Source organism: Microcebus murinus, chromosome 2 (genome assembly GCF_040939455.1).
Source record: "Microcebus murinus isolate Inina chromosome 2, M.murinus_Inina_mat1.0, whole genome shotgun sequence".
Taxonomy (NCBI): Eukaryota; Metazoa; Chordata; class Mammalia; order Primates; family Cheirogaleidae; genus Microcebus; species Microcebus murinus.
The window spans coordinates 88,544,645-88,566,870 of NC_134105.1; the positions used below are offsets into that span (position 1 = coordinate 88,544,645).

A 22,226-nucleotide genomic window follows, 5' to 3' on the forward strand; every position below is an offset into this window, starting at 1 on the left:
TGGAAATGTTTTCTTTCCTACCTCAAGATGTTTAAAACTGGCCGGGCGCAGTAGCTCACGCCTGTAATCCTAGCACTCTGGGAGGCTGAGGTGGGCACATCGTTTGAGCTCAGGAGTTTGAAACCAGCCTGAGCAAGAGCGAGACTGCATCTCTACTAAAAATAGAAAGAAATTAATTGGTCAACTAATATATAAAGAAAAAATTAAAAATTAGCTGGGCATGGTGACGCATGCCTGTAGTACTAGCTACCCGGGAAGTTGAGGCAGCAGGATTGCTTGAGCCCAGGAGTTTGAGGTTGCTGTGAGCTAGGCTGATGCCATGGCACTCACTCTAGCCTGGGCAACAAAGTAAGACTCTGTCTCAAAGAAAAAAAAAACCAAAACTCAAGAATGACAAACTCTTAATGTATAATAAGAAATAATTATTCAGAAGTCCAAGCACTTGTGTATCGGCTATCGCCTCACGGTAGGCAAACCTACATGGCAATCCACCCTGACACAGAGGTCTCTTCCTCAGCCTGGACCCTGGCCTCAGAGCCCAGTCTAAATGGGAGCGGGGAGCATTCACAACAGACACTGAGCTCAGGCAGCACCAGTGACATACTCTCCAAGGTCCCTAACTTAGCAGAGATGAGCACACCTTCAGATTTCTGTGACTTAATAGGGATGAAGTGCTGATCTAAATTCTCGGGTTGGGGACACCACTCTTTGGCCAAACTGTGGCAGCCTGAGGCTCCCAGGGCCTGCGGGAACTCCGCAGACAAGAGGCGAAGAGAAGGGAGTAGACCTTTGCACTTTTAAGATCTGGCTTTTCTCCCTAGTGCACTGCCAACGCCCTGCCACCTAGCAGAGGTCGGGATAGGGGCGAAGCCGGGGAAGCAGGTGAGCTCTGCTTTGGCTTCTGGGCGCCTAGACTTGGCTACCTGAACCCTAGGGGCTGTAGGCGCGGCAGACCTTGACTCCTTCTCGCCACTGAGGCTCAGACGCCCTGCTGCGGGCCTCCTGCGCCTGCGCATCTCGGAAGACTCGACGGAAGTGACGATTTTTAAGATCGGCGGAGCCAAGCAGGTCGGAGAGAACCTGTGTTCCCCTGCGGAAAGTCGCAGCCCAGCCCCGTTGAGTCCCGTCCACCGAGTCCACGGCCACCTGCACCATGCCGATGACGCTGGGTTACTGGGACATCCGCGGGGTGAGCGAGCGGCCGCCGGGCGGTGGGGCCGCGGCGCGGGGCCGGGAAGGGCTGAGCAGCGGGGCGCCGGCTCTGGGGGTGGTCGCTCTTCAGGGCGCGCTGGGGCCGCTGCCTGTCCGTCTCACGAGGGCCTGCGCGTGCCCGTGGGGGACGGGGGCGTGTAGGTGTAGGGTGGGGGCCGCCGTGGGGTGCATAAAGTCTGGAATCGGGGTCCCTCCGTGTCTGACCTGGGCCCTGTCTCGCAGCTGGCTCACGCCATCCGCCTGCTCCTGGAATACACAGACTCGAGCTATGAAGAAAAGACATACACGATGGGGGACGGTAATGGCACCCTTTGTCGGGACCTCTGCCCAACTCAGGCTGAGCTGGTACCAGGCGGCCCATGCCGTGGCCACCTGTGGCTCCCTGTGCAGCCTCCACCTGCTGGAGCTGCAGCCTGGCCTTCCCTGAAGCGCTTGGAGGGGGCGGTCGGGCCTCACAGCTGGGCGCTGGGAGGGATTGCTGGGCGTGGTGTAGGTAGTTGGCTGGGTCCCTCTTAGGGTTTGTCTAAAGCTTTGCAAGCCTTAGTGGGACAGAGTCCAGAGCCCTTGCAAGCATTCTTCACCCGCCTGCCTCTCTTCCTCCCAAAGGAAGACTGAAAGGTTCAGGTTCTAGATCCACTTGCCTCAGGGGGTGTTGCCTCTGACTGCTTGGGAGGGGGGAGGAAGGGCTGGACTCTGGGGAGGTTTGTGTTCACTCATCTTCTCCACCACAGCTCCTGACTATGACAGAAGCCAGTGGCTGAATGAAAAATTCAAGCTGGGCCTGGACTTTCCCAACGTAGGTGCACAGGAGGGGCGGCTTTGGGGAAAGTGAAGGTGTCTCCATGTCCATGTCCTTTCCCAGCTCAGAGGTTTTGGGATCAGGTGCCTTGTTCTCCATTCCTCTCACCTCTGGCTCTCCACGCTGCCTCTCCATGATGTTCTGTGTCCCAGCTCACTCATCCATCTGACGGTATTCTTTTTTTTTTTTTTTTTTTTGAGACAGAGTCTTACTCTGGTGCCCAGGCTAGAGTGCCGTGGCGTTAGCCTAGCTCACAGTAACCTCAAACTCCTGGGCTCAAGCGATCCTTCTGCCTCAGTCTCCCGAGTAGCTGTGACTACAGGCATGTGCTACTATGCCTGGCCAATTTTTTCTATGTATTTTTAGTAGGCCAATTAATTTCTTTCTATTTTTAGTAGACACGGGGTCTAGCTCTTGCTAAGGCTGGTTTGGAACTCCTGACCTTGAGTGATCTGCCTGCCTCGGCCTCCCAGAGTGCTAGGATTACAGGTGTGAGCCACTGTGCCTGGCCTGACAGTATTCTTACTTAGGGCTGTGGGCAGGCACAGTGAGTGCTGGGGCTCATGTCTTCCCTTGCTTAAGAGAAGGGGATACTGGGGAGCCTGGTGACCCAACTGACCACCCTGGTTGCCCATCCAGCTGCCCTACTTAATTGATGGGGCTCACAAGATCACCCAGAGCAACGCCATCCTGCACTACATTGCCCGCAAGCACAATTTGTGTGAGTGGGGCCAGCTGCAGGGTGTGGGGGACAGTGGCTATCCGACTGGGCTTGGCTGGTGTAAGATTTTGAGGGTGAGTCTCTATTGTGCTTGTGGCAGGTGGAGGGACAGAAGAGGAGCAGATTCGTGTGGACATTTTGGTGAACCAGGCTATGGACATCTCTAATCAGCTGGCCATGGTCTGCTACAGTGCTGACTTTGTGAGTGCCTCCCTGGGCTGAGCTAGGAATGGTTTGAATCAGGAACCAGGATTCTTTTGTTCATATCTGCTTTGGTCCTATTCACAGTTTGAAGTCTTAATAGATACTGATACTCCAGGGGGGTTCCTTAAACTGTACCAGAGTGACCCTCTTAACAGTAAACTGTATCAAATGAAAACCCTAAATCAGTCCCTACCAATCTTAGGAAGTTCAGACACCCAGGGTTGAAATTCATTTCCTAGCCAATAAAGTCATGTGTTCAGAATTCTCCATGCCTCTGCCCTGAGCCATCCCTCCTAGGTGGTTCACCCCATCTGCGTACTTGTGCAGTACACATAAAAGTACAAGATGGGGGAATGAAATAGCACCCTTAATGTGGACTTCTGGGCTACTGTTTTTCTAGTGCTTTTCCTTGACACCAACAGGGATCAGGGTGTTTTCCTAATAGGAAGCTCAGGGTCACCAGAGAGCCCTGTGCCTCTCCCTCCTTTTCAACATGAAACTCTCCTTATCTTTGAAAAACTACTCAAACATCCATTACATTCTTCTGCCACCCCACTAGGTAGAACTTTCGACTTCTTTCCCTGAGATCTTTTCATTCTGTACTGTTGTCATTCTATCTGACATCTCAGTGCAGAGCCTGCCAGATGCTCAGGGTGCTCCTGGGTCTGACCCACAGGAGACTTGTTTGGGGATCAGTGGTGACAGATTCAGGGACAGTCTAAATCCTTTCTGCCTTCCTATCACCTGAGATAGCGTCTCGTAGTCAGTAGGAGCCTAATCAATGCTGATGTATTAATGGAGGGCTGACCCAATTCCAGTTGTGGGGAAGATGGCTGCTCACCTGTGGCCAGGAGGGGCGACACACAGCCCAGGGGAGGCCTGCCTCTGTGCCCCGGGCGCTGGTGTGTGAGCGTTGTGATGGCTCTTCTCTGTCTCAGGAGAAACTGAAGCCCCAGTACTTGGAGGAAATTCCTGAAAAAATGAAGCACTTCTCACAGTTCCTGGGGACACGGCCCTGGTTTGCAGGGGACAAGGTAAAGGGGCAGGCGATGGGGAATGAGAATTGTCAGACTTCCACTGTCCTCGGACGTCCAGCTGACTCACGCTTGGCTTTCTGCAGATCACCTTTGTGGATTTCCTCACTTATGATGTCCTTGACCTGCACCGTATATTTGAGCCCAAGTGCCTGGACGCGTTCCCCAACCTAAAGGACTTCATGGCCCGTTTTGAGGTGATGCCCCCATCCTCCTCCTCTTTGGTGTCCCTTATTCCTTTGCCCTCCTTTGTGGCCCTTTCCTACTCCTGGAGCTAAAGAAAGAATAACCAGCCTTTATTGAGCCTGGGCTTCACGCCAGGACCTGTGCTCAGCATATTATATCCGTGGACTCAAATTTAAACATTATAACATTCCCACAAGGTCGTTAGAATTATCACTTCCATTTTACAGATAAGGAAACTGACAACGAGAGGATAAGTCATTTGCTCAAGGTCCCAGAGCCAGGCAAGGCTGTGCAGGGCTCCCTGTCAGCCTCTGGCTTCTATGGGCAGCAGTCAGGGCTCCCCCTCTTTTGTGCCAAAAGGAAAAGCCTCAGGCCCTGTCTACCCTGGGTGTCACGGCCCAGGACACTGTGGGAACGGCCGAACATCTCAGGAGTGCGTATGTAGCTGGCATTTGTAGGACTGACACAAGGTCGGATTGAGGTCCCGTACCCAAGACACAGACAATATTTTTACCTCGTCTCCAGAAATCTTTGCTCCCATTGGACCTTCATCTGGGGAATACTGAGATCCCAGGGCTGTCTTGGTGCTGGATTTGAGTGCATATGTGGGCGCCACTGTCGAAGGAGTTTATCTTGAAGTTCCCTCTGTCCTCCAGCATTCCAGGAGCTCTATTCTGTGAGAAGGGGCAGTGCACTTATTTAGCTCCTGTTGACTGGTCTTGTCTATACTAGGCAGGATGTCAGGCACAGTGGAGATGCAGAGATGACCAGTCCAATCTGGAAGCGAGTGCAGTGGGGGGACTGCTGGCACTGCAGACTGTGAGGTGTAAGTTGTACCAACCTGGTGGACCTCAGGGAGGATCATTTGTTACCTGTAGTCAACTTGTTTGAGAACAGCGAATCCTACTTTAGTACAGATTAGGGGATTGAGGCAGTAGTCCCATAGGTTTTTCAGCACAGAACGTGTTTTCCTTTTCCCTCTATTCAAGATCTGCTGGTCTCAGCTGGTTCTCATCAGTGCTGGTTCTGGTCCAGGCCGAGTGGCCTTGGGGATTATTCCAGAGTTGATGTCAGAGGAGGGGAGGGCAGGGGAGGAGGAAAACAGAGCTGCAGCCTGTGGTTTGCCAGGGCCTGCCCTTTGAGAACATCGCAGCCCTGGATCTCCTTGACCTGTAGAAATTATCTGGGCACTTATCCTGGGAGGATGGTGCACAGCACACCTGGGTGCCATGTGGCCTGGTCGGCTGTACCAGGGCTAGAGGTCAGGTAGGTGGGACACAGTGAGATTAGGCTCAGGTACCCGGTGGAGAGGTGTGTACTTTCTGCTTACGGGGTGTATTCAGCCTGGCACAGTTTTCCTTTTGCTGGTCCACGGCCACTATCCACTTTCATCCAGGTTTGCTGAGTCACTGGGTGAGATCTGGGCTCCCATGAGGGTTGCCCAGGCATGTTCTGAGCCCCTTTGTCCTGCTAGAGGTCCCTGCTCTGTGTGCAAACCCAGGCAAGCCAAGAGCCTCTCTGTGAAAAAGGAGAATGTTTGTGCAGACAGCATGTGAGAGGGCCTCATTTGGGGGAGGGGGAGAAGAGGGGTATTTGGCAGAAAGAGCCCAGAACTGGAGAGAGCCAGAGCCAAGTGCTCTCCAACCCTGCCCCACTTACTAGCTGTGTGTGCCTGAGGAAGTTGCTCAACCTCTGTGTACCTCAGTTTCCCTTCTGCTAAATAATGATAGCAGAACGGATCCTTCGGGGTAGCTGAGTGGATTTCCTAAGCCTCCATTGTACTGTGTAGTGGACACAGAGCAGCCAGCACAGTGTGGGGCCTCCATAAGTGCTAGCGCTTATGCAGGCACGCCGTGGGTTAGATTGGAAGAGTGCACGTAGCAGAGCTGGGGACCCTAAGAGGCCAGGTGATGCTCCCGCACTCAGGCCCAGGTGGAAAGGCTGTCGTGAGGGCCTTGAGTGCTGTGTCTGCAGTGGGGCCGCTGCAGACCTCGTGGGCAGCAGACGCTGAGCTCTGGCCTCATTTTTCCCCCTCTCAGGGCCTGAAGAAGATCTCTGCCTACATGAAGTCCAGCCGCTACCTCCCAACGCCTGTGTACACAAAGGTGGCCTTCTGGGGCAACAAGTAGGGCATCGTAAGGCCCAGAGATGGCAGTGAGGAGCCCGTGCCCAGCCTGCTTCCTTGGGCCCTGCAGAGCAGTGGACTGTCTGCACCCCAAGTTGCAGCCTTCTTGTCGCTCTGCCCTTTTCATTCCCTTCTCCTCTCCAAGGCCTCATTGGCGCTTTTTACTTCCCCAACCCCTGTCCCGTCCAGGCCCTTTGAAGCGTCAGCGTCCCACTTTCCTTCAGCAAGGTTCCCTGCCACCTTTCCCCTTCCCTGCACTAAGGCCACCCTGACTTCCTTCCTGCTGGCAGTTGTGTCTGTGCAGCAGAGCCCCGAGCTGTCCCAGCAGGGCCCGAGGATCAGCTTTGCCTGCTGTGGCGGCCCTGGTCCCCAGCGTGGTCCCTGCATGAGGCCTACCTGATCCCTAGTAAAGCCCAAACACATTTGCTCTGTGCCTTGTCTCATTTCGTCCTGGCTACTAGACTATCCAACTGTGAAGGTCCTGACTGGTGACCCTGGCAGTGGCTGGGATCACAGGCATTCTGGAGGGTGTGGTGAGGTGCTTGAGACTGCTTGCTTCCATTTCTGATGCCCTTGGAGCAGGAAGCCCCATGAAGCCGTCTATGGAAAGGATACGTCGGGACACTGGGTCTCGTTCATTCACCCAGCATTGCTGCCCGTGGTCACGCAGAGCCGAGTGTCTCAGGGAGTAGGGACCCAGAGGTGCGAAATCCCCAGCAGAGAGAAACAGGATCCCTTTTGCCTTCCACACTGTACGCGTCCATCACATCTGCCAGGTCTCCAGGACACACTCTCCACTGTCCTTCGCCGGTGCTCAGTCTCGCTGCACCGCTGTGATGAGGACCATGTTGCTGGGTTTACTCTGGTTACTCTCATGTCGCTGGGGACCTATGAGATGACTGTCTTCCGTCCTTGTATAAGTGAGAGTGTCTGTATCTAGGTACACACTGACTTAATAGTCTGGCTGGGTATGGAATTCTGGAATGGAGACCTCAGAATTCTGATAGATTTACCTCCTCCTTTCTAGAACTGAGCATTTCTGATGAGAGGGTGGATGCCAGTCTGACTGTATCCCTTTGCTTTTTCACCTAAGAAGCTTTTTTTATTGGTCATTCTGGGGTGTCTACATCCAAATCTATATGTGGATCTACAGGCTGATCTTTTCCTGCCTCACACCCTTCCAGGAACATTCTAAGCATGGCTGCCTCCTGCCTGAGGCTGCAGTCACATTTCTTCATGCGCATTGTGTCCTCTTGGAGTAATTCAACTCACAGCAGAGCGAGCTGCTCCAGAGGAAGGTCCTCGTAGCTCAGCAGTCCCCAGACTGTTACCAGAAATAGTTCTTGAGGTATTCAGGCAAGTCTCAGCTGGGAGAAATTATCGCACATCAATGAAAGTCTCTTATATCCCAGCAGATGCCAGTGGGACTTCCTAGTTGCGATAATTTAAAAAATCTCCAGAGAAATTTAAATGCCCCCTGGGAGGCAGCATCGCCTCCAGTTGAAAACCACTGGTGTAGTAGTTAGAGACTAGCATTTGAAAACAAAAGAAAATAGGATAACATGAAAAAATAATAATGCAACTCATGTAGTTAAAGTAACTTTTGTTTGATGAAACTTTTAGTTAATATAGTGTGTGTGTGTGTGTGTGTGTGTGTGTGTGTGTGTGTGTGCTGGATCATGTGGCAAATTTTTTTTAACTTTTGATATGAGATTTTGAGAAAATTGGGAAAAAGAGTATAAGGAACTCTGATATACCCCAGATGTTAACTTTTCCACATTGGCTTTCCCCTCCCTCTCCCTTCTTCCCCTTATCCTCAACCCCAGCATTCTGTCTGTGTCTGTCTGTCTTCCTGTGCACTGTCTGTGAGCACAACACCTGTTAGAACACACCAGGTTTTCTCTCCCGTGCCATTCCTGATGTTTGGCTTTGGGCTCATAAGTGGCACTAATTTGTAGTGACTCTAGCCTCTGCTGTCCTTCCTGCGTTATGTCCTTTATTCCATACTTGTCTGTAGTGTATGACAATTGATGTAATACATTCTTTTTTGAAAAGTTTTGGAAAAAAAGTTATCTAGCAAATTCCTGAGAATGAAATGCTCTTTTGTGTTATTATTTTTGTTTATTATGCTATTATTACTTGTTTCTGAATCTTTATCTTTTTTGTCTGCCTGATTTTATATTTATTTCTTATATTGCATATTAATGTATTTTGGTTTATTCCACTCGTTGTAACACTAATTCACACTTAACTGACATGTTCCAAATTTTTTGAAATCACTGGTACTAATTTTAAGTCTTTTTTTCTTGAGACTGATTTTTATTACCTTGTAATTTTAGTTTTGTTTTTGCTGTTGTAATGCTCTGAATGCTCTGTCAGTTAGTTAACTGATTTTAGAGAAGCAACTATTGCTTTAACAAGCATATTGGTGAATTTTCAGTATTTTTCTTCTTAGTATTATTTCTTGTTCCCATATTTTTTATCTTCAAATTTGTTCCCATTCTACCTTGAAACCCTAGATTCTTTTGCCATGTTCTTGAACCCTCAGCTTGTAGGAAATTTTTCTCAATCTCAATTTGGTAGTATCTTATAGATGGTGCTTTTGATTTTCTTATTTTCACATTTAAGAAAATACTCTTTTTTGAGACAGAGTCTCGCTTTGTTGCCCAGGCTAGAGTCAGTGCCATGGCATCAGCCTAGCTCACAGCAACCTCAAACTCCTGGGCTGAAGCAATCCTGCTGCCTCAGCCTCCCGAGTAGCTGGGACTACAGGCATGTGCCACCATGCCTGGCTAATTTTTTCTATATATATTAGTTGGCCAATTAATTTCTTTCTATTTATAGTAGAGACGGGTCTCGCTCTTGCTCAGGCTTGTTTCGAACTCCTGACCTTGAGCAATCCACCCAATTTGACCTCCCAGAGTGCTAGGATTATAGGAGTGAGCCACCACGCCTGGCCCAAGAAAATATTCTTTATATTTTAACTTTCCTAAGTTTACCCAGATAATATTTAAGGGACTTAAAAAATCTTCCACGAAGTAGGACACATTTTAATTTGTCTGTTGGCATTTGTTTTTGATAAGTTGTCTTTTTATTCTGAGGTCATTCTATGTAGAATTTCTGTTAATTTGCCTTGAGAGTGTTAGGGTGTTAGCAGAGGGGCTGGAAGGAAGAGTGGAATCCAGTCCAGAGGTCCCATTACAGGCCTTTGGCCAAATGTGACCCAATATATTTTGATTGTCCTGCACAGTATCCTTTTAAAAAGTAGACCTTGTCCACATTTCACAGTCGTGAAAGAGCACACATAAATCCAGAAGATGTGGCAACACTGGGGTTGAGTTTCTGTGTGGTCACAACTGGCTACAGTCCCTGCTGCAGACCCTCTTCCAGGTTCCCTCCTCCCTGCTGCTCCCGGCTGCCTGGTGCAGACCTACTTCATCCAGCCAAGATGATCCTGTTGGCCGCTGTGGAGCCTGCTTTTGAGAGCCCACTGGTCTAGTCCTTCCCATCCTGCAGAGTCCTGCTCTAGTCTCCTTGGTTTGTCTTATTCATAGAACCTAGGATATTGTAGGATTTCATGGAATCAAAATAAAATCCTAAGCCCCTTAAGTGACTGAACGGACCCTTTTTGGCCAAAGAGACCACAAAAAAACTTTAAAAACGATGTTTTACAGCCACGACGATACAGGAAGCTAGTCACACTTCAGTACACTCCCTTCCTCACTGTCACCAGATTTTTTGATAAACAGAATCTAGCCCTAGAAAGTAAAAATGGAAGACTCCTCCACTGATTCTACCAATTGCTTTACTCTGCAGCCAGGTTCCTTTCCCTGTTTATGATTTTGATATGACAGCTGGCCAATTTACAAAGTTTAGCAATTTCTTATAAATGACCCCTGGCCCGGGGCTGTTTCTAGGCTGTTTACAGAGATTGCATACGAAGTGCCTTTGTGTCCTGTGTTCTACCTTTTGATGTATAGAGCCTAATTTTCCTGCATTTTAATGTTAAGTTCACCCCAAAGTGAACATGAGATGTATGTAACATATATATTTGCTTACCAGGCATGCTTGATATCCCCATTATGAGGATTCATAGCTCCTGCTATAACCTGTAAAATATGTATATTTAGCCAACTTGCTTAGCATAAAATTCCTGTCTCATTTTTCCTTTGGCAAAGTGCCTGCTTTCCATCTCAGCCAGAGGCTCTGCAACCAGCTTGCAGGTTGCAACCCATGATAAGAAATAAAATTCTTCTTTCTAAATTTATGGATCTCATTATTTGTAGTAGACATAATTGGGATGGGATCTGGGGAGACCCCCAGGTTACCCCTAGTGTGATCAGGATCAATTCACTGGTGTCTGCAGATCCCATTGACACTCAGTCTTCTCCCCGACCTTGCTGGAAGGAAGTTGGTAAGTTCTACTCACAATGATGCCCCACTTTTAGTCTGAGATCTCAGAGACTCCATTTCTTCCTGCTGATCCCCTCCATCTGGTCCATAAGGTTTGGCAGGGATGCCCGCCTCCAGGAGCACTCAAAGGGAAGTTTCGTTAGGTGAGTGCTGTTATGGGGACCCTAGGTTCTAAGGGTCTAAGCTGGTCCCTGACCAGCTGCCAGTCAGGAACTCGAGTGCCTTACATGTTTAAGAATTATGGGGAAAATTCTTGTGAGCATTTGGGATCCTGGATAAAGCTAACCTGGGACAATTTAAAGCTTTGTTGGTCACAGTGGGGAACTTTTGACATGCCTAAATGAGTTTACTTGCGTACAAAATTAGGACAGACAAGGTCTGAACCTCTCAGAAGCATTGGGAGGCCTTTTAAAATTGGTATTGTGAGACTTCTAAACATGGTGAGGAATCTCTGATACCCTCTTTACAGGAAACTAATTAAAAACTAAAAGCCTAATCCAAAGCTTGACCAGTGTTTTCAAACACTTGAGAACTTTCCGGAGTCAAGCCCTAAAGATGAACCATGAGAGGATGCTGCACTCCTCCACCTTCCTCCTCCCACTGCCCCTTTTTTGCTGCCCTGTGTCCTTTCTGAGCTTCCTTTCCTCTCTTCCCCCTTTCATCTCAGAGCCACTCCTTTCCAACCACACCCCTTAAAGCTCTCTCATTGTTCCTTTTAAAATTGCTCAGAACACAGGAGAACATCAGTGTGGGGAAACCGTCTCTGTCTCCCCATGATCCCAAATCGACCTATGTCCATTATCAAAGACTTCCTAAACCCTGAGACAGATTCACTTGAGTTTGAACACCACTTTGGCTTAATTATGAAAATATACCGGCTCATGTGTTCATCCGGATGCCCAAATCCAAGCGCGACAAGAAAGTTTCCTTAACCCAATCTGCCAAGAAAGGCTTGGAACTGAAACAGAACCTGTTAGAAGAGCTTTGGAAATGTGTGGACACCTACAAGTACCTTTTCATCTTCTCTGTGGCCAACATGAGGAACAGCAAGCTGAAGGACATCCAGAATGCCTGGAAGCACAGCGGGATGTTCTTTGGCAAAAACAAGGTGATGATGGTGGCCTTGGGTCGGAGCCCATCTGACGAGTACAAAGACAACCTGCCCCAGGTCAGCAAGAAGTTGAGGGTTCAAGTTGGTTCCTTTTCACCAACCACTCAAAGGAGGAAGTGAATGAGTGGTTCACGAAATACACAGAAATGGACTTCGCCCGAGCTGGTAACAAAGCCACTTTCACCATGAGCCTGGATCCGAGGCTGCTGGAGCAGTTCCCCGACTCCATGGAGCCGCAGCTGAGGCAGCTAGGCCTGCCCACCACCCTCCGGAGAGGTGTGGTAACCCTGCTGTCCGACTACAAGATGTGCAAGGAGGGCGACATGCTCACCCCAGAGCAGGCCTGTGTCCTGAAGCTTTTTGGGTATGAGATGGCTGAATTCAAGGTGACCATCAAATAGGCACAGTCGGGGAGGTTCCAGCAGGTGGGAGATGACTTGCCAGAGAGCCCATCTGAGTCAGCAGAAGAATCAGAGTCAGATGGCGGCGACAACGACGACTGATGGGATCCCAGGACTCAGGGCCTCCCCACGCTGTGCGGGTTGCTGGACCACGCAGGACTGCCACCGCCCCTCTGCAGGAAGAGCTCTTTGTTTGGCTGTAGATGAAGATGAGAGGATGATGGGCACTGACTGTGTTCCTATAAAGAATGGCGCTTTACAGGGTGTCTCCCTGGAGACAACAAAAGGAACTTTTCTTAGGAAAAAAAAAGAAAGAAAGAAATAAAAGGCTGGGTGCTCACGCCTGTAATCCTAGCACTCTGGGAGGCCGAGGCGGGCGGATTGCTCGAGGTCAGGAGTTCGAAACCAGCCTGAGCAAGAGCGAGACTCCGTCTCTACTATAAATAGAAAGAAATTAATTGGCCAACTAATATATATACAAAAAATCAGCCGGACATAGTGGCGCATGCCTGTAGTCCCAGCTACTAGGGAGGCTGAGGCAGAAGGATTGCTTGAGCCCAGGAGACTGAGGTTGCTGTGAGCTAGGCTGACGCCATGGCACTCACTCTAGCCTGGGCAACAGAGTGAGACTCTGTCTCAAAAAAAAAAAAAAAAAAAAAAAAAAAGAAATAAAAGAAAATAATACACCAACCAGGCCTTTGGATGTTTACCACCTGATGCTGGTGGAAAACATTTTGGCCCAGGAATGGATGAATCATGCAGGTTGCTACACCCTGAGACTGATCTTGTGCTTACCAGGGAGGCAGCCTTTAAAAGAGCATGGGAGACAATTGAGGACTTGATTAAGGCCATCCTGATACTTTTTCCCTGCCAGGTAGATTAAAAGGCTATCACTGAGGTACTTGAAAAAGGGATGAGCCAGTCTTTGATTTCTTTGATCAATTTGAAAAAACTTTCTGGCAGACTTCAGGCATCAAAGATCTAAATGATGACCATACTAAGCTTTTAACTTCATTTATTCTCTTGGGTCTCAATGAGGCCCTTAACACTTTAGTTAAGCGACATAATCCTGAATGGGTCTCTAAGAGGCCCCATGAGTTGGCTTCTACATCCAACTGCTTCTCTAAGATGTTAGAAAAAGAAAAAGATAGTTGGGTGGATAGGATGCTAAAATGCCAAGAAGAGGCTGCAAAAGTTATGGCCTTACCCATACCCACTACGCAGTTTCCACAGCCATCTCCTAAATAGCAAGGCCCACCTAAGGGGCAAAAGACACAGCAGAGTCTGATACAAAAGAATATAGGTTGCTATTTTTTCTGGGAATTTGATCACTTTAAGTGGGATTGTGAGAAATACAAAATATGGATCCAAAAAATAATCCTGAGTGGGCTAAAGACAGCCAAATCTTCCCCCGTTACAGGAACAGGGGTACTCCAGGGATAGGAGGGAGATTTCTCTTCTTCTACAATAAATCAGTTGGCAAAAATTGAAATTCATCTTTGCCAAATTCTTCAAATTCATAACAAAATAGTGTGAGCCCTAATAGATACTGGGGCCACATTCTCAGTGCTTAACTCGACTCTTTCAAAAGCCAACAGTTTAGTTATGGAGTAACTAAACCATACAATGGTCAGCGTTACTAGCCAACCTATTGCTGGGAGTTAGCTACTCTCCCAGCTAAACAGGTCCCAAGCAGGAATTGTCACAAGAGATTTGGAAATACTAGAGACAGAGAAATAACAGAGACAGAGACAGAGTGCAGTTTAAAGTTATGGGGGAGTCAGGGGTCCTCCAGCATTCCTGTGAGCTGTGAAGCCCCAAGTGAAATCTCACATCAGTATTTATTTTATTTATTTACTTTTTACTTTTGCATATTATGGGGGTACAAATGTTTAGGTTACAGGTGTTGCCTTAGCCCCCTTCCCCTCCCCAGTTAGAGCTTCAAGCATGTCCATTCCCCAGATGGTGCACATCACACTCATTATGTATGAATATACTCATCCCATCTGCCTGATGCCCAATAAATGTTATTCCAATATGTCCACTTAAGTGTTGATCAGTTAATACCAATTTGCTGGTGAGTACATGTGGTGCTTATTTTTCCATTCTTGGGATACTTCACTTAGTAGAATGGGTTCCAGCTCCATCCAGGAAAATACAAGAGGTACTATAGCACCATTATTTCTTATAGCTGAATAGTACTCCATGGTATACATATACCACATTTTATTATTTCACTCATGTATTGATGGGCACTTGGGTTGTTTCCACATCTTTGTGATTATAATTGTGCTGCTATAAACATTTGACTGCATATGTCTTTTTTATAGAGTGTCTTCTGTTCTTTTGGGTAGATGGCCAGTAATGGGATTACTAGATCAAATGGCAGATCTACTTGTATCTCTTTGAGGTATCTCCATATTGCTTTCCACAAAGGTTGCACTAGTTTGCAGTCCCACCAGGAGTGTAGGAGTGTTCCTATCTCTCCGCATCCATGCCAACATTTATTGTTCTGGGACTTTTTGATAAAGGCCATTCTCACTAGAGATAAGTGATATCTCATTGTGGTCTTTTTGTTTTTTGGGGGTTTTTTTGAGTCAAAGTCTCACTCTGTTGCCCAGGCTAGAGTGCTGTGGCATCGGCCTAGCTCACAGCAACCTCGAATTCCTGGGTTCAAGCAATCCTCCTGCCTCAGCCTCTCGAGTAGCTGGGACTACAGGCATGCACCACCATGCCCAGCTAATTTTTTCTATATATTTTTAGTTGGCCAATTAATTTCTTTCTATTTTTAGTAGAGACGGGGTCTCTCTCTTGCTCAGGCCTGTTTCGAACTCCTGACCTCAAGAAATCCTCCCGCCTCGGCCTCCCAGAGTGCTGGGATTACAGGTGTGAGCCACAGTGCCCTGGCCTCTCATTGTGGTTTTGATTTGCATTCGCCTGATGATTAGAGATGTTGAGCATTTTTCCATATGTTTGTTGGCCATTATTCTGTCTTCTTTTGAAAAGTTTCCGTTCATATCCTTTCACATCAGTATTTATTGTTACAACAAATAGTTGTCCTTGGTTAAAGAATTATGCGTACAGCTCATTCGTTGAGGTTTCCAGGCTCCCCAGAGGTTTCCAGGGACCCTTACCTAATTCTGTCTACAAGAATAGACTGTTACAAAATTTTTCTAAGATAAACATGTTAAGCCCTAAGTTAGAAATAGACCTAGCTGAGTATACAAATTAAAGATAAAAATGTATAAAGTAGAACACTGAGTCTGTATACTAATCTAATCTATTTCTCTAAATACAGAGACATGTGGTGAAGAGTGAAGCAGGAATAGCCTTGAAGTTTAAGATAATTCCAGCTGCACATTATCTGCTGGGCAGGCATTTTAATCAGCTTCTCAGCCAGGGCCCAAATAAAGCAATTGATGTGCAAAAAAGCTCAAGGCGATGGCCTGCAGCATCCAAGAACGCTGCTGTGCCAACGTCTTCTGACGATGGCTCCTCTTGGGAGCAGCTTCTAGTCTGTGAACTAACACGCCCACAGATTCCTTCAAGGCAAAGCCCTGCAGAACTCCTGAAACCTTTCACATTTCTTAGCCTATTTTCCCAACCACCTATGCCTGTCTTCAAGTCAGAGCTGATCTCCTATCAGCTGGGTCCCCTGACGGGCATCATAGTCCCTTGCTTGTTCCCTTTGCTCCAATCCACATGACAGGGAGAGAGTTTCTTGAAAAACATCAAGCCCACATTTCTTTTTCTCATACGAGAGATACCATTCTGGAGGGCTCTCCTTCAGAATATTTAACCACTGACCTTACGTTTGTCTTTCCCTTATTGGCTGCTAGCTACTCAGTTGCCACTGAGCACCCAGCCTTAAGAGAACTGCCTGACGCACGCTGGGCAGAATCTCACGCTGAGGTCAGTCTGATTCACTCAGCAGCACCTATTCCCATACAGATAGACCCCGACGAACTTCTGCCCGGCATAAGGCGATATCCCTCGGTCCTGAAGCTTCGACTGATATAGAGCCCATTGTTAATGATTTCTCTTGCACTAGCCCCTGTAACACCCCTATGTTACCTGTCCAAAAACCAAAACAGAAAGGGATGGAGATTTGTTCACGACCTCTGGGACATCGGTAATATTGTTATCCCTTGGCACCCTGTCGTGCCTGACCTGCACACCCTCCTGTCTAACATATCTTTTGAGACACTCCATGTTTTTCAGCTGTTGATCTCTGTAGCACCTTTCAGAGCATCCTTGTCAATCTAGAAAGTCAATTCCTCTTTGCTTTCCTGTGGAAGGGCCAACAGTTCACCTGTACTATCCTTCCCCAGGGATGTACTGAGAGTCCCACTTAACTTCTCTTAAACCTCAAGGGCTGATCTAAAGGACACAACCTTCCCTCACAATTCTACCCTGTTGCAGTACATTGAGGGTTCACTGTTAGGCTCTTCCTCACAAGACGCTTGTCTTACCGACACTCTTCACTTGCTCCACCAGCTAGCCCTTAAGGGTCATAGGTTTCTAAAGAGAAGCCACTAACAAAAAAACGGTAAGGAATAAAATAAAAATGATTAAAATTTTTTTAAAAATATTTAAAGAAATAAAGAAAAATCATAAAACTAAAAAATTTTAAAATGAAATAGAAATTAAAAAAATAAAATAAAATGAGAAGCTACAGTTCTGCCAAAATTCTGTTAAGTTTCTCTTATGAACCCCAATAGGGCTAAACATCGGCTCTTCTTATCTTCAAGCCATTTTTTCCTTTCCTCTCCCCACCAACAAAGAAGAAGCTCACAGGGTTTCTCGGACCTGTGGGATACTGCAGAGCCTGGCTCTCCAACTTCTCTTAACGGCGTAACCCCGTATGCCTTATTTAACGTTTCCTTTCCTGATCTTCTTGTTGGGACTCCAGAAAGTAAACGGACTTTCGGGGACCTAAACTATCAATTAGCCTCATTACCCACACTAGGACACCCAAATTATCATTTCTCCTTTTCCCTTTTTGTTCACGAACAAGAAGGAAATGCCTTGGGAGTCCTAACTTAGCCCCATGGGGGTAGCAATCGGCCCATTTGTGGTTTTTTTTTTGTTTTTTTTTTTGATACAGAGTCTCACTCTGTTGCTTGGGTTATAGTGCTGTGGTGTCAGCCTAGCTCACAGCAACCTCAAACTGCTGGGCTCAAGCGATCCTCCTGCCTCAGCCTCCCAAGCAGCTGTGACTACAGGTACACCCCACCATGCCTGGCTAATTTTTCTTACAATGGTTGACATGCATTCTCATTGGGTTGAGGCTTTCCCCTGTGGTGGTGGCCAAAATACTGATTGAGAAAATCATTCCTACCTGGGTGTTCCTACTGAACTCCGAGGTGATAGGGGAACTCATTTTACAGGCTAAATATTATTATAGAATGGGTTTGTGAAATATGGCCCATTCTACAGCACTTTCATGGTGCCTATTAGCCCCAGTCCTCTGGGCTAGTTGAGCAGACTAATGGGATAATTAAAAACTAACTAGTAAAAATCACAAAAACTTTTCATCTGTCTTGGCCTAAAGCCCTCCCGCTGGTGTTGCTATTCTGCAGTCCACTCCCACTGGGAAACACTGACTCGCCCCTTTTGAGATCGTTATTGGTCAGTCTGTGCCTTAGACTAGGAGATGTTTTCTCCTACCCAATTATAGGGGGGACTCCTGGCTTATTGCCAGGGTCTCATTAAGACTATAAAAACCAGTCACCTCAAGGCTGTAGAATCTTTTTACAGTTTCTAGTCAGGTCATTATCACAATATCACCACCCCCAGCCTGGCGGTTACATATACTAGGAGAGACATTAGTTAAAAGACTCCCTCCTTCCCTGTTGAAAGGGTCCTTAACAGGTGCTATTAACTCATCTTTGTGCTGCTAAATTACAGGGAGCTGACTCCTGGGTGCACATATCTCATCTGAAAAAAGCTCCAACCCCCGCTGAATCTTGGACGTAGAGGCCGGTATCTGACACTAATCTTAAGTTAACCAAAGTCTTGTCTTTAGACCCAGGAAAAGGAGACAACCAAGGTGAACTGCTTTCATAAGACACAGGGCCAGGCCTGTATTCAAAGATACTGGGACTCATTTAATAATTTTGCCTCTATCTAAACTAATGTAATTTGTTCTGTGCCTTCATACTGCGTATTTTGAATGTTTAGCTACTGGCAAGTTTCTTTTCCCTGGCATAGTCAGAGGTAGGCAGGGCGTATGACCCTCAACCCTGAGGACATTGTTACTCTATTTCTTATTAGTCAGGTGCTCTGTTACCTTAAGGACGATCCCCAAAGTTTGTCTGATAACCCCACTGAATTTGTATGGGACTTACTGTTTTTCTCTTGGTTAAAATTTCTGACTAGCTAACTTGGCTGTCCCACCTTTCCTTTTACTCTCATAGCCCTAATTAGCCCTTTCTCCCCCTTTTGTGATTGTCCCTCTGTCCCAATGCATAGAATGGCACGATAACAGTTGGTTAAGCCATCCCAAAGTGTTGACACTGGAGGAAACCTATTGGACTGCTGGATTGGCCAGCAGCTTTCCAGATCCATTCATGATAAATGTGTCATTGATAATACCTGTCACTGACTTCAGAGATGTCCTTAACATCACCACTCATCTAGACCAACTTCTTTTCCTATTGACTTTCTGGGTCCAATTGGTTCAAGATCCAAATATTACCACCCCTTGTTTTAATTTGTCCTTAAATTAAAGGACAAACATTGGAAACCCATTCTATACCATGAGGCCTCCTTGAGCTATGAACTACTGGGTAGACAGATGTAGTTTAGATCAGATAAATAATGTTAGCAATATGTCCCTACTATGCCAACAATGTTTACAATTGAAATATCATGAAAATGGGTTCTGGAAAGCTTGCAAAGTAAATAATCTGTGGTTCAACTGGGTCTTGTCTGCACTTCCCATGAATGAATCTATTGGCGAAATAGATTGGGGGTATCACCTGTGACGCCCGTCCCCGGCTATGTGTTTGTTTGTGGCATAACATGTGATCTGCCTGCACAGGATGGGCACAGCGTTGCCTCGACAGTTTACACGTAGAAGGTTTGTGCTTGTTAGGACATTTTGTAACCCCATTATCCTTACACAAACATATTGAAGGACCCCCTTTCTCTCTTCATTATAAAACTAAAAGGTGTGTGCTAGCAGGATAGGAAGATAATATAGGACAAAGCTTTCTAGGAATGTGAATTCCAAGTGCTGGGTTTATGTCAACAGGGATATGATTTGAAACCTATCCACCACTTGGACAGATAGCTGAAGACACTGTAAAAAGCCTCACAGCACTCCCCTGTCCCCCACAAAGTCTCTGAACTCCCTAGCTCAAGTAGCACTATTAATAGACAATAGAATTACTTTAGATTTCCTCCTAGCCAGACAAGGAGGAGTCTGTGCAGTGACCCATACAACCTACTGCCACTTACATCAACACTTCAAGTGAAGTAGAAACTTGTATAGAAAGAATTTCCAAACAAGCTAAGTGGTTAAAAAGGCACAAGCTACTGATCCCCTCAATGATCTATTTCGTCAGTTTCCTACAGAACTGGGAAATCCCTTTCAAGCTGCCATTCAAGTCCTCTTTATAATCATAGTCTCGATCATACTTTTCTTCTTAATTTTTAAATTATTTATGATTTGTATAATCAACTGCTTTAATCCCATTGTTAAAACCTAACTATGGTGGCTCAGTACATAGAATTTATAGACAAGTTAAAAGTGTAACCTGAAATTTTAGCGCTTTTGTTGCTTGATGAGCTTCAAGGGTTAATGAGTACTTGCCCACCTCCCTCTATTCCTGTCTGGCCTAGAGTGTTCAACTGGCTATAAGTTCCCTTGGCCACAACATGGGACAAAATACAAATTTGGCCATTGATGCTGCCTGCAGCAGATATTGGCCAAAACGGGGAAATGTGGAATAAAAATAAAATCTTAACTCTCCCCCTGATGAATTGAACAGAACCCTCTAGGCCAAGCAGACCCAGAAAACCTTTAAAAATAAGTTTCCCAGCTGTCACAATATAGCTGTGTATGTTGGTCATACCTCGACAGTCCCTTACTCACTAATTGTCACCAAACTGCTTTTCCTAAGAGTGAAACAGAAATCAGCCCTGGAAAAAAAAGAACGGAAGACTCCTCCACGATTTCAACCAACTATCTGACACTGGGGCCAGATTTCCCTCCCTTTTCTTGACTTCAACATGACAGCTAATCAGTTTACAAAGTACTTCTTACTGATAGATGAGCACTGGCCATGCACTGGTTCTGGCCAGTTTATGGAGGCCATGCACAAGGTGTCTTTCTGTCCTATATTTCACCTTTTGACACATAGAGCCTAATTTTATGCATTTTAATGTTAAGTCTCCACCCCAAAGTGAATATGGGGCATATGTAACACATGTTTTCTTAACGTGCATGTATGTAACCTCCTTTATGAATATTCATAGCTCCTATTATAACCTGTTAAATAAATATATATTTAGCCAACCCATTTAGTATAAAACTCTGTCCCATGCTTTCTCCAGCAAGGTGCCTGCTTTTGGACCCAGCCAGAGGCTCTGCTTCTGAGCCCGCAGGTTGCAAGCCATGACAAGACATAAAGTTCTCTTTTCCAAATTTATAGATTTTAAGTAGACAGTCACAACAACTGTTTTTCCAATAAAGGAATGAACAAATGGATGAATACTAATGTAACAATACTATGTTTTTCAAAAGTATTATTCTCATTAGCGTTAGTTTTCTTAAAAAATCCATTTTCTCGATGGGATCTGGAAGTTTTATCTTTCTTAGCTTAAGATGTATAAAACTCAGAATGCCAAACCCTTAATGAGTAACAAGAACTATAACTCTTCCTAGGGCCAGGCACCTGTGTGTGTGCATGGTGCTACTGACTCCCTGCAGGAAAACTTGCACGGGAATTCACTTTGAGTCCAGAGGCTGCTTCCTGAGCCTGGATGCACACTGGGTACCTGAGCCGGGAGTACTGCCTAGGTCTGAATGAGCGGGGAGTGTGTGCAACAGGGCTGTGTGTTGCCAGCCTCAGTGACATAGTCCCAAGCACCCCAGTGTAGCAGAAACCTGAGGACATTGGCCTCTATGACCTGACAGGGCTGTGATGAAGTCTGCCTGCCCTCCTCAACTCCTACTTCATACTATTCTGGTGGTTTGAAACTTTTACTGATATACTGGGTTTATCCCCTGCAATCCTGATAAAGTGTTAGCTAATTTCCAAAACAACCATAACTTTTCTGTAGTGGAACAACCTTGTCTTTTAACTTATAAATACATTTCTTTTTTATTATATATATATTTTTTTAGTTGGCCAATTAATTTGTTTCTATTTTTAGTAGAGACGGGGTCTTGCTCTTGCTCAGGTTGGTTTGGAACTCCTGACCTTGAGTGATCCTCCTGCCTCGGCCTCCCAGGGTACTAGGATTATAGGCGTGAGCCACTGTGCCCAGCTTCATTTCTTTTTTAAAGGTCTACCAATCTGTTTTCATGTGTGCACTCTGTCTTGTAATATCCTTTAAACAAACCAAAATCAATGACAGGCCAATTTATCACATATCTCTTAGTTTTGAAATAGTGTCGTGCCTTCAAAGAAGAAAGTTGGCAGGTAGAACATTGTGGAGGTTGTACCACAGATCACAGTGTGACTTCAAAGGCCATTTGAGCTACCCTATCACACTCCAGATCCCATGCGCATCAGGAGCCAGGGCCAGGGCTAGAATTTGTGGACCTGGACAGCTGAGGGTCTGCCCAGCCTGCCTGTGGTCCCCTGGCTCTACTCTGGCCATCATCCTCTGACCTCCCTACTCAGCAGGACAGAAGTCTGGCCTCTTTGAGGACATGTTTTTCCACCCTCCATCACATTCCCTCTGTGACCACTGTACTTATGGTCACTGTCCTGGTCAATGTGAGGTCCACCTAGCTGACTGGCAGGACATTTCTCGGGGAGGGGTGTTGTGGGGAAAACCTCAGAT

General features: G+C 46.6%; 1 protein-coding gene and 1 pseudogene across 1 annotated transcript; both read left to right on the plus strand.

The window, feature by feature from the left end:
- Window positions 1-847: 847 nt before the first annotated feature.
- Window positions 848-6,713, plus strand: GSTM4 (glutathione S-transferase mu 4). Its single transcript, XM_012751599.3, has 8 exons — window positions 848-1,189; window positions 1,435-1,510; window positions 1,944-2,008; window positions 2,651-2,732; window positions 2,833-2,933; window positions 3,875-3,970; window positions 4,057-4,167; window positions 6,196-6,713. The coding sequence occupies exons 1-8, from the start codon at window positions 1,154-1,156 to the stop codon at window positions 6,283-6,285; spliced, it is 657 nt and encodes a 218-aa protein (XP_012607053.1). The 5' UTR covers window positions 848-1,153; the 3' UTR covers window positions 6,286-6,713.
- Window positions 6,714-11,450: 4,737 nt separating this feature from the next.
- LOC142876873 (mRNA turnover protein 4 homolog pseudogene) lies at window positions 11,451-12,407 on the plus strand (annotated as a pseudogene).
- The last annotated feature ends 9,819 nt before the right edge of the window (window positions 12,408-22,226 follow it).

Bases quoted from the DNA above. Each gene is read 5' to 3' on its own strand.
- GSTM4 (XM_012751599.3), top strand. From the start codon at position 1,154: ATGCCGATGACGCTGGGTTACTGGGACATCCGCGGG. The intron at 1,511-1,943 runs GTAATGGCACCC...TCTCCACCACAG, and splicing joins GACATACACGATGGGGGACG to CTCCTGACTATGACAGAAGC. The intron at 2,733-2,832 runs GTGAGTGGGGCC...TGCTTGTGGCAG, and splicing joins TGCCCGCAAGCACAATTTGT to GTGGAGGGACAGAAGAGGAG.